Raw genomic sequence first — 12192 nt, 5'->3', positions numbered from 1 at the left:
TTCAAAATGTTGCCTCGAGAGAATTGGCTTTATTTTGGCCAGCTACCTCAATTGAAAAAAAGCTTGATTTAACAACAGACCTGATCTGGTTGTCAAGCTTCAGATCAGAGTCGATTTTAACCCCCAGGTTTGTGATAGTGGGTTTTAAAAGCGGTGCCAAGCAGCCCAGATCTACTTGGGGGGTCCCAGTGGTGCCACCAAACACCATCACTTCTGTCTTTTTGACATTGAAATTTAAAAAGTTCAGAGCCATCCAGGCCTTTATGTCATCAAGACACTCAAGTACAATTTTAAAAGAGTATGCATCGTTCTTTTTAATAGGCATGTAGATTTGACTGTCATCTGCATAGCAATGGAACGAGATGCCATACTTTCTAAGAATGGAGCCAAGTGGGAGCAGATATATAGAGAAAAGAAGGGGGCCCAGAACTGAGCCCTGTGGGACCCCGCAGGTGAGAGGAGCCGAGGAGGATGTCGAGTCACCGAGGCTGACACAGAAAGTTTGAAAGGTATGAAAATGGACATTGACAGTAAACCCCTGACAATCAGGGTCGGCCAAAGCCTTTATGGGGCCCTAAGCAGAATTTGATTTTGGGGGGCCCCTCCCACAAAAATAAATGGAAAAAATGATCAGTACCCAGCCAAACGTGGAGCGTCTCAGTGTCGTCATACTTTAATGTAGAGACGTGGTTGAAACTTTAAACAGGTCACAAGACTTGAGACGTTCCTCACCTAAGTCAAACTTTTCATATCTATTACGTTCTTTACACAATCGCAGTTTACGTTTTGTCCTTTTTTGAACGTTTTCAGATTTTATAATAAGTGTGTATTGCGCCGTTAGAGTCCATGAAAATAATGACAAAAACCTCTATCTACATAAACACGTTACTGTGGTTGTCGTCTAACCCTGTGTGTTGTTTTCATTCTCATATGACTTGCAGTTTTTCTTAAAATCCCCTAAAGGCACAGAGAGTTCTGCTCAAACCTCCTATTGACTCCCATGTTAAAACTCTACTGTGGAGGTTTTTAAAAATCAAGACAAAGGTGATTTTAAATCATTGCTCTCTCAATTCATAGCCGTTTTACACCTGACGCTCACACACCACACATTTACTCTCTATCATCAAACTTCAAACATCCATAAAACCTCAGAAAAGAAGAAGAAGAAGAAGAAGAAGAAGAAGAAGAAGAAGAAGAAGACACTTCAAACACACTGCTGTCTCTGTTTACGCCCGTTTTAGAAACAGGTGGGTTTTTTTTGTCAAATGGGACACGTTGTGTTGGGGCCACGCCCTCTGACGCTCCACGTGACGTCGCGTCACGTCACGTCACGTCACGTCGGAAGAACTGCTGCTAACAACTTCTGCCTCCTGTCTTCTCTACCGGAGCAACAGGAAGAAGCGTCCGGTTCTTGTAATCTGAGACAAACGGAGTTGTTTTTCTGTTTGTTTGTTTCTAGGCAGGGCGAGCCGGTGACCGCCCGGTTTGAACCGGACGACGTTAAACTTAAGAAGAAGAAGAAGAAGAAGAAGAAGAAGGAGCAGGAGCAACAGGAGGTGTAGTTGAGCTGTCATGGCGGACACCTCCAGGATCAAATAAACGTCACTTGAAGCCAAAGCAAAGACAGCGTTCACTCGTGTCCGTTGTTCCATGGATTAACCGGGGCTCGGCAGGACTCGGTGTCGCCCTTCCTGAAGCCGTATGGCGACCACTCAAGCCCGGCTAGGACAGCAGGCCTTAGCGGTGCTGGACGTGGTTCTGCGAGTTCCCTGCATCTTCATCATTGACGCCATTTTTAACTCGTACTACGAGCCCGGTTCGGGCTGGCCCGGGGCGGTGCTGAAGGTGCTGCTCAGAGCCACAGGTGAGACTTTTAACAAGCAAACAAGCAGGTGTTAGTAACGGCCACAGCGGGAGCTAACAGAGGCTAACAGCTGCTAGCATCCCTTCACCTGACGCAGCTTCCGGGAGGTGGTTACGGTTCGTTTGGGGAACCGATACTGATGTTAAACCGATACGTTCAAACCGGTGCCAAAACCGCAACACGTCTTTTACGTACAACACTAATGTAGTTTGTTGTCCTGGTCGCTGTACTCTTCAGGAGCTAATGCTGTGTTCCATTTGTAGCTGGAACTCGTGATTTCAGACTTTTAACTCTGTAACTTGTAGCAGCGGCGCACTCCTTACTTACTGTAAGTAGCACTTCTGTCGTATTTGTTTCTTCAGTAAATCAGTCGTACACGTCGAACATAGCGTTGTGTTATTTTTAATAGGGTTGGGTATCGGTCAGTAAGGTAAGGTAAGGTAAGGTCACTTTATTTGTACCCAAGGGTAGATTTGGTTGCAGGTAAAAAGAGTGCACTGCATACACACATTACACACAGACAACAATGACAACATTGACAAAAGACAATGACATAACAATAACAACATGTGCTCCAGGTGTAGAGATGTAGATAAAAAGTACACAATAGAACTATCAATATACTGTTGATAAAATACAGAATAAAAACCACCATATCAAATACAAGAAAGCTGGGTCAATAAATAAATTAATTAAGATATTGGTCAAAATCACTTGATGGGATATCGGACAGATAAAATAGTAGCATAAGATGCAGTCTAAAAATCCTATAACCATAGCATGCCTCACTACGCACAGACAGTAAAAATGTGAATTTTAGCTGAGTCATGTTTGGGCTGTTTATTTCTTTTTTCTGGGAGAACAATATTTGTTACACAGTTGGAGAATTTTCATGTCTGACTCGGCACAAATGTGTCGTTAACAGCTTCATACGTTCATAAAATGACTAACAATATCGGTATATTGGTAGCTACTGGAGTTTTTAACAGTATTGGGCACCAAATAGTGGCATCATCCCATCCCTGGTTTTCAATATCGGTATCAGTATTGGACACAGATTACTTAGCAGTTTATCTTTTTTAATGATCTGTTTTATGTGTTTTAATATTAAATAATTTATATTTAAAAAGTACTTCTTAAAATGTAGATTGGAGAGACAGACCATTAGTTTTGTTTAATAATTAAAATTTGTTTGTTTTTTCAGTTTCTTAACTGTGAACATTTTCTGGTTTATTTTGCTCCAAACAAATAAATCATTAAAACTGGATCATTTTGAGACATTTGAGAACATTTTATTGACCAAACAAGTAATTGACAGATGAACCGAGTTGAGATAAAGAAGTTTCACTTCTCATCCACAACGCTTCTTCTTCAGTTGTGGATATATAACTACAATTTTCTTAGAATGAAATAGAATAGTTTTTCTGTTTTTTTGTTTTTTTTTATTCCGTGGACTGTGGCTGTGCAGTGTGTCGATCTGTTCGGTTTTTTTGTTAAAAAAGCAGCAGCAAAAACAAAAAAGGTTTGTCTTTGTCGCCTGTTCTCTCACATTTGTAGAAAACCCTGTAAAAAAGACAAACAAGCTGCAGGTTATGTAACAGACATACAGTTTGTGGACTTTTGAACGGCTCAGTTGTCGTACTGTTGGCTCAGAAGTTGCAGAGGCCGCTAAAGAGGCCAAATACTGTGAGCCCGGCCAACAGGCCCAGTCTCAAGTTTCTTCATGTCTACTTCCCAGCTCATAAGTCCAGATTAATAGTCTAAACCTGGACTTAAAATTTAAAAAGAGTTGAGTTTACTGAAAAACAAAACTGATCCAGTGTTTGACTTTGTCCTGGAGCAGAAACGTTCTCAGGCAGAAGAAAACAAACAAACAAGAATAGACGTCTGATGTCTAGAAAACGAGAAAACATTCACATTTAAGAATCTGAAAAATGACAGAAAGTAGAATATATTCACATATAAGAATCTGAAAAATGACAGAAAGTAGAAAATATTCACATTTAAGAAGCTGAAAAATGACAGAAAGTAGAAAATATTCACATTTAAGAATCTGAAAAATGACAGAAAGTAGAATATATTCACATATAAGAATCTGAAAAATGACAGAAAGTAGAAAATATTCACATATAAGAAGCTGAAAAATGGCAGAAAGTAGAAAATATTCACATTCAAGAAGCTGAAAAATGACAGAAAGTAGAAAATATTCACATATAAGAAGCTGAAAAATGGCAGAAAGTAGAAAATATTCACATTTAAGAAGCTGAAAAATTACAGAAACTGGTTAGAAATTGTTTAAATAAAACACTCGACTGAATAATCGATGATCAAAATAGTGTATTTACCCAGAAATCGATCAAGAATAATTCCGATCCAGTTGCTTTTAATTGGGCTTTTTCACCACAGATGTTTCATGTTATTGTGGTGACACTAGAGTTGTCACGATACCAAAATGGGTAACCACGATACTATACCAGACAAAGTATCACGGTTCCGGGTATTATTGCAGTACTGCAGCCTTTTTTGATTATTATTATTTTTATGAACTGCAATGTATTTGTTATAAATACTTTATACTGTATTAATTACTTATAATGTTGTTTGGTGCATGCATATATATATATATATATATCTATCATTCAGTTTCCTTTGCACATTAATTTATGTTAAACTAATATAAATAATCAACTTAAGATAACAAATCCACTGTCTTTTAAAAAAAAATCTATTTGACAATAATGCTTATTTTCCAACATAATAAACCATAGAGGACAAAATACAATAAACAGGAAGTGATTCCCTGTGAAAACTATATTTTTATGCCTTTTCTATGTGCTTTATACTTTGACATCCTTTAAAGGTGACATATTATGCAAAATCAACTTTTTAACCATTGTAATACTTATATTTGGGACTCTGGAGGCCCTACCAGTCGCCAAAGTGTGGAAAAAGAATACTCAGTCCTTTTTTCGTGGTCCCCCTTAGTGTAAGTATAGGCCATAAAACACGCCATGTTGAATTCCCTGCACTTATGACGGCAGCATGCGCATTTCACCGCGAATGTTACCACCCACCAGTAAGTTTACTTGGAGAGCTCCACCTTAGCTCCACCTTAGCTCCACCTTAGCTCCACCTTAGCTCCACCTTAGCTCCACCTTAGCTCCACCTTAGCTCCACCTTGTCCCTATAAAATGCGCGAGTGCAGACGAGGGAGGAAGAGCAGTATTATGTCAACGCGGAGGGACAAGTGTGCTGTACACAAACTTCCAGCCTCAGAGGATATTATTCATATTATATATGAAACTAATGTGGAGCATATAGCCTAATATTAGCCAATACTAACCTGGTATTGGACATATAAATGTGGGTGACGACACCGCAGGTGTTTTATGAGGTTGGACGTGTTCCCTCCTTAGGCTCCTATAGCTTGGTGACGGCGCCTGCACAGTGGACGGCCATCGTCTACTGCTTTACCGTCTGTGCCTTGTTTAAAGCCAAAATAGTTCCAAATGTGACTTTTGGAGTTTGTTTTTTTTGAGCAAAGTTAGCGGTGCCACTGACGCCGCCGCCACGGCAGACTCGCCACTCGGGCCCGGTGCTTCTGCCATGGTGAGTGTGTTGTCTCGTGTTTGTGACTCTAAGCTGTGCGCGCGTCTGGGCGAGACACAACTTTAGCTTGTTGTTTGTTTTGAAACAAATTTCTATCGAAGCGGAGCTGTCTTCATGGAGTTCCTTCTTGCCAGCAGAAACACTCGAACAGCCAATCAGCTAACAGAGGGGCGGACCCATCTCATCCCCGGACGTCGCCAGTAACAGGCAAACAGCCAATCATTCAGCAGCTGTGTCGTTCGGTTGCAATAGTTACAATGTGGGTTTGTTTACAAGGGAGTAGCATGCAGTGAAAAGCCAGGAGGAGAGTAGAGGCGACCGCTATGTAGCAAAAACTGACACCGGTAGTATAGTAATAGTACCGTCGTGTAGAATATCTAGTATAGTAGGAACCGCTACGATTTGGCACCGTGGGTACCGTGGGTACCAGTGCAACTCTAGGTGCATTTACAGTGCTTACAGCTTTCTATTCATATTTATCACCCAGACTTGTTGTTTGTGTTAATTGTGTGTTGTTGTTGTTGTTGTTGTGTTGAAGGCGTCCTCGTCTCCACTGTGGTGCTGCTGCTCTCTCAGAAAGCCTTGTTCAAGTTCTATACACTCTTCTCCGCCGTGCTCCTCGGCGCGACGGCCGTCCTCATCAACTACTATGCCACCTCCCACATGGACTTCTACAGTGCCTACTACAAAGCAGCACTGGGCTTCAGGCTGCTGCCCAGAAACGGGCCGACACTGTGGTTGGGCATGGCTGCCGTCCAGCTGGCCTTCGGCGTGGGTTACGTGTTCCTGCTCAACCTGCAGTCGGTGTTTGCGGCGCTGGTGGTGCTGGACATCATGATCCCCCTGTGGGGGCTGATCATCGAGCTACCCGCTGACGTGCGGCAGCTTGTGGCCGTGTTCTCGGGCCTGGCGCTGGCCCTGAACACGGCCGTGTGCCTCGCCATGAGGCTGAAGTGGTTCTACTACTCATGTCGCTACGTCTACCTGCTCGTGCGACACATGTACAGGATCTATGGACTGCAGCTGTTGCTGGAGGACACGTGGAAGAGGATCCGGTTCCCCGATGTGCTGCGAGTGTTCTGGTTGACGCGGGTCACTGCCCAGGCGCTGATCCTGGTCTACGTGGTGCGGGCGGTGAGGAGGGAGAGCGGCTATGCCACGGGTGGCGCCACAGATGGGAGCTCGGACTCGCAGGTAAAAATCAGCATTTGTCAGGAGTTAGGAGCGTAATGGTCATGAGTATTGGATTATTGGCTGGATTATAAAAAGTGTTGAGGCTCTATTCACACGGCGATGGAACTAAACATAAACAGTCTTTACCCACACAAAACGACTCTCAACTCTTTACATGCAAACACAAGAGAAACTTGTTTTGTTTAAAACGTAGCCTGTCAGTGCTCACCAAATACAGTTTCCATGTGGATTAAATACACGTACGAAGAAAGACTCAGTTAGAAATAAAGTAAAAGTACTTTTATAAAAACAGATCTAACGATCTAATTTGAGTCTAATCTGTTGCAGCAGTGGCAGCAAGCACCGAGTGAGTGGACTTCATGTGTGTTTGCAGAGGACATTCATTTTACGAGGGTTTCTTGAATGCATCTTAAAAGCTGCTGCTCTGAGCCCAACACACTGTAGATCCTGCAGAAGTGATGACACTTGCCAGGGTCTTTGAATGCATCTCTTTAGCTTAACACGCTGAACCTTCACTTTTAGATAGACATGGCCATCCCTGCTCGAAATACACGATACTGGACTTTAGTCAAACTCTACTTATGGCACAGTTTAAGTAGCATTTCCACTAGCCTAGTACCTGGTACCAGGTACTATTTTTAGTACCTGCTCCAAGGTTCCATAAAACAAACACTGCAGTTTCACTCAGCTGTGCAGTGATGACTCCGCCCACGTTAAGTAGGTACTTTCTTTGTAGTGGAGATGCGACCTAATCGTGCCGTGGCGTGGCGAGACGCGGTGAGTAGAGCCGGTGGAAATGTGCCATTAGTACCCTGCGTGCGAAAGACATCATGGTCGCAAGTTCGACTCCACCCCTGGCTGATTGTACTCAATTCCATTGTCAGTCATGACATGTAATGTAATGTAATGCAATAAACGCTCCATGAATAACACAAAGGCCTCTGTTGCCAGGGTTACCTGCTGAGCTGGGACGTTTTCTGGGATCTGACCAGTAACCTCATCATCTCCGGCTGTGACTCCACCCTCACTGTGCTGGGAATGAGTGCGGTCATCTCCTCTGTCGCTCACTACCTCGGTCTCAGCATCCTGGCCTTCATAGGTACGTCCGCGCACGTGTGTGTGTGTGTGTGTGTGTGTGTGTGTGTGTAATCCGTCTCGTAGTGTCCTCATAATCTCGTTGTGTCTCTTCAGGGTCGACGGAGGAGGAGGACAAGCGTTTAGGCTTCGTGGCCCCGGTTCTTTTCTTTATCCTGGCTCTGCAGACGGGCCTGAGCAGCCTGGACCCAGAGGAACGTCTGGTACGTCACGCGGGGACATATTTGTTTTTGGGGTTTTTTTAAGGCACCAAACGTAAACCATCTTTTTCTTTGCCGTTTTCAAAACGTTCCCCAGTAAACACTGGTTGTAGTACATATGACATGACTGTAAGTGGCGCTGTAATGCATCAGTAAACCGAAACCTGATGCATGATCAAACCTCACATTTGGTTTTCCCACAGGTGCGACTGAGCCGCAACATGTGCCTCCTGCTGACGGCCATCCTCCACTTCATCCACGGCATGACCGACCCCGTGCTCATGTCCCTCAGCGCCTCCCAGGTCTCCTCCTTCCGCCGCCACTTCCCCGTCCTGTTGGTGTCGCTGGCGCTGTTCGTGCTGCCCGTGGCGCTCAGCTACACCCTCTGGCATCACTACGCCCTCAACACCTGGCTGTTTGCCGTCACCGCCTTCTGCGTGGAGCTGTGCCTCAAGGTGAGGGCGGAGCCTTTACTGTCAGATTACTGTCATTCATAATGACACACTGTCGGTCTGGTCAATGGATGGATATTGTATCTATGTGGTGACATGAGGCACGACAGCCTTGTTCTCACTGAGCTTTCAGTTGCCTTATCAAAATCCTCTTGTACTTCTCCCTCTCTCCACCAGGTGGCGGTGTCACTGACCGTCTACGGACTCTTCATGGCCGACAGTTTCTCCAGCGTGCTGTGGGAGAAGCTGGATGACTACGTCTACTACGTGCGCTCGACGGGCAACATCATCGAGTTCCTGTTCGGCGTCATCATGTTCGGGAACGGCGCCTACACCATGATGTTCGAGTCGGGCAGCAAGATCCGTGCCTGCATGATGTGCCTGCACGCCTACTTCAACATCTACCTGCAGGCCAAGAACGGCTGGAAGACCTTCATCAACCGCCGCACTGCCGTCAAGAAGATCAACTCCCTGCCGGAGATTCACGGCGACCAGCTGAGCGACATCCAGGACGTGTGCGCCATCTGCTACCAGGAGTTTGCGACGTCCGCCCGCCTCACGCCCTGCCACCACTACTTCCACGCGCTGTGTCTGAGGAAGTGGCTCTACATCCAGGACACGTGTCCCATGTGCCACCAGAGAGTTTATGTGGAGGACGAGAACCGCGACAGGGCTGCCTTCTCCAACAACAACGGGGCGTATGCCGCCCCGCAGGACGCCGACGCGGCCCCGCAGGCACCAGGCGAGAACCAGCTGGCACCCGAGCTGCCTGCAGAGGGAGGGGCAGCCGGCGGCGCACAGGCCACAGGGGGAGGAGAGACGGAGCTTCTGGAGGACAACGACAGCATCGAGTATGACGAGGACGAATGGGGGACACAAAATGGCAGCACGCCGATAGAAGAAGACTATATCAATGACGACACAGACTCCACCGAGGACTGACCACAGAAAATCTATAGAGAAAAAAAAAAAGTCTTTATTATATTTAAGTTAAAAACAAACAAAAAAACTTCAGGGAAGTCACGTCTGTTTTCTCTTTTCTTTGTTAGTTTCTTCACATTTGATTTAGAGTGTCACTCTGCAACGGCTCTGGAAGAGAAGCTGCTGCTCTGTGTGTGTGTGTGTGTGTGTGTGGACAAGGGGCTATATGATACCTTTTCTTCAATGAATTGATCCCAGAACGATCGGTGATCCTTAAACATCCATGCCTCAAAGTTAAGAACCTTCACACGTCGCGCTGAGAAATGAATTTGAGGCTAAAAAACGGTTTAAATGAATTCACTCTTCACATTTGGAGTGATTGATTAGAAACGGTCAAAAGAATTAGTTCCACAGGAAGTACGGGCTGGGAGATTAGAGCCAAAGCCTTGTCACAATAAAAGGTTCAAATCAGTTGGTTTTAGAAAGAAACCAGAAAATATTCACATTTAATTATTGAAAAAACACTCAAGCGATTAACCGATCATCAAAAGAGTTGGCGATTGATTGACGAGTTGTTGAATGATCTCCCAGCTCGAACGTATGAAGGAAAACATTTAAAACCAAACCAAATAAACCGAGAGTAATGCTAAAGGAGATCATCGTTAATCACTGTAAAACGCATTAAAAATATTAATTAATGCGTGAGAAATGCACCTGGTGTACGAAGGTGCTTAAGTTCTTGTCACTTGTGCGGCCCCTGTGTGTGTGTGTGCGTGTGCGTGTGTGTGCGCGCGCGCAATGTCTTAAAGATTACGTTCACTTTGCTGCGTGTGTCGGTTTATTACCACGTGATCGGAGGGGGAGGGAGTAAAAAAAAAAAAAGGTTTTTATTATCCATGTCTATCCAACAGCTGCCACAGTGACGAAGTAAAGAAAAACAAACTAATACTTCCTTCATCTTTCACTTTAATTTCTCTTGAACCTTTTAATTGTGTTTCCCTGAACGACAGCGACTCTGTGCTACTGTAATCGCTAAAATACCTCTGTCAGTACTACTGGTCCCTTTGTGTGACCTCGCTTCCATTCGTGTACGTTATTGTACATTTAATATAACTTTTCTTATTAGTTTGGTTCAAGGTCCAGTGTGTAAAATATATATGTGTGTGTATATATGTATGTATGTATATATATGTATATGTATGTATGTATATATATGTGTGTATATGTATATATGTGTATATATGTGTGTATATATATATGTATATGTGTATATATGTGTATATATATATATGTGTATATATATATATATATATATATATATATATATATATATATATATATATATATATATGTATATATATGTATGTATGTGTGTATATATATATATATATATATATATATATATATATATATATATATATATATATATGTATGTGTATGTGTGTATGTATGTGTGTGTATGTCAGGAAGAGGGGTCAGCTCTACGTTGAGCGGCCATTTTGTGCCACCGTGTTTATAGTCGCCCTTAACCCTATCATGACCGCCATGATATTGAGAATAACCGCCTGGATTCCTGTAGATTTTCTTGCTGTAGAATTGTCACAGAAAATGTTGAGTGAGCGAGTTCTTCTGCCACTTTTTTCACGAGATAACTTTCACTTTTTCCACATCTGGCAGTTATTGAACGTCACAAACGTGCGATGCACCGGCGAGTCTTGTCGGTGAAGTCCCAAGGTTCTACCGTAATGACGAGTATATTAGCGCAACACTCTTATTTCGCTGCTTTCTGGTCTCCATCCATCTTGTACTGCTTTATCCTCCACATGAGGGTCACTCATGCCAATCTCAGCTAACACACCCTGGACAGATCGCCAGTCCATAGTATTTTTAATTTTCCAGATATCTTAAGCGCTCCAGGAGTTACGGTGAGGAGACTTTTAAAGTTACATTTACTGTGACAAAGACAGGATGGTCACAGAAGGGTTAAGGGACTTTACTTTTACCCCCTGCCCCCCCAAAACATCGGGAATTCCAAGTTCCGACTTGAAACGGAACACACCGTAAACATGTGTCGATGCCAACTGTGATTGAGTAAGAATAAGAGTGAAGTGAGGGGATGTTTTCAGCTGTTTACGTCGTAGATTTTACACACTGTACCTTTTCTTTTTTTTTGCTTCAGAAGGTGATGTTGCTGTTGGTAAATGAAAGGACTGCTGGACGTGCTTCAATTCATCTGCAGTAAATGTAACTTTAAAAGTACGTCAATCTCCCTCGAGAGGAATAAAATAAATAATCGACACGTTTGTTTTCGTACGAGCCGTTTTCACTCGAGTGAACGCCCGACTCAGGCGACGAACCACACTGACGACGACTGCACCTTCATTTTCTTTATTTTATTTCCTCAAAGGCTGGGAGTGTGTTTCTACTCTCAGGGCTGGATGTCGTCTGGAAATGCACTTTTCAACTCACTAAAAAACAGATTCCAGACTTTGAAAGATGTAAAAACCTTTAATGTCACATGATGTCGTCGTCAGCTGCAGACGTTCAGTCAGTGTGAGTTTGTGATGTTCTTTGTTTTTGTTGGTTTGTTTTTTTTTTAAAAAGAAGCACAACTGCTGAGTATTAACACTGTTTAGACTTTCACAGCCTGAACGTCTTTAGGGTTTGACCACAAACAAACTCGTTTACTCATTACTGTTGTAATTACCTAGTCTAAGCTGCGGGGAGCGAGTTCTGTTGGACGAGAACGAAAACAAGTGTTCAACGGCGGCGATGAATAGAAAGCTGTGCTTTAACTCATGAAGGATGATGATTATTATTATAATAATAATTATTATTATAATTATTATTGTTCACT

The 12192-nt window shown here is 43.4% G+C and overlaps 1 protein-coding gene across 1 annotated transcript; it reads left to right on the top strand.

Moving 5' to 3' along the window:
• The first annotated feature begins 663 nt into the window (after window positions 1-663).
• On the top strand, window positions 664-10281 carry rnf139 (ring finger protein 139). The gene is made up of 6 exons (XM_058619094.1): window positions 664-1864; window positions 6012-6667; window positions 7619-7766; window positions 7859-7965; window positions 8166-8417; window positions 8592-10281. The coding sequence occupies exons 1-6, from the start codon at window positions 1702-1704 to the stop codon at window positions 9354-9356; spliced, it is 2091 nt and encodes a 696-aa protein (XP_058475077.1). The 5' UTR covers window positions 664-1701; the 3' UTR covers window positions 9357-10281.
• Window positions 10282-12192: the final 1911 nt, after the last annotated feature.

The sequence above is a fragment of the Solea solea genome, chromosome 20, assembly GCF_958295425.1.
Source record: "Solea solea chromosome 20, fSolSol10.1, whole genome shotgun sequence".
Taxonomy (NCBI): Eukaryota; Metazoa; Chordata; class Actinopteri; order Pleuronectiformes; family Soleidae; genus Solea; species Solea solea.
This window is presented reverse-complemented; position numbering and strand designations above follow the sequence as displayed.

What these genes read in the sequence shown, in the direction of transcription:
- rnf139 (XM_058619094.1), top strand. Translation starts at nt 1,702, where the DNA reads ATGGCGACCACTCAAGCCCGGCTAGGACAGCAGGCCTTAGCGGTGCTG. An exon ending in CAGCATCCTGGCCTTCATAG is followed by an intron (nt 7,767 to 7,858) that starts GTACGTCCGCGC and finishes GTGTCTCTTCAG; the next exon opens with GGTCGACGGAGGAGGAGGAC. An exon ending in GCGTGGAGCTGTGCCTCAAG is followed by an intron (nt 8,418 to 8,591) that starts GTGAGGGCGGAG and finishes TCTCTCCACCAG; the next exon opens with GTGGCGGTGTCACTGACCGT.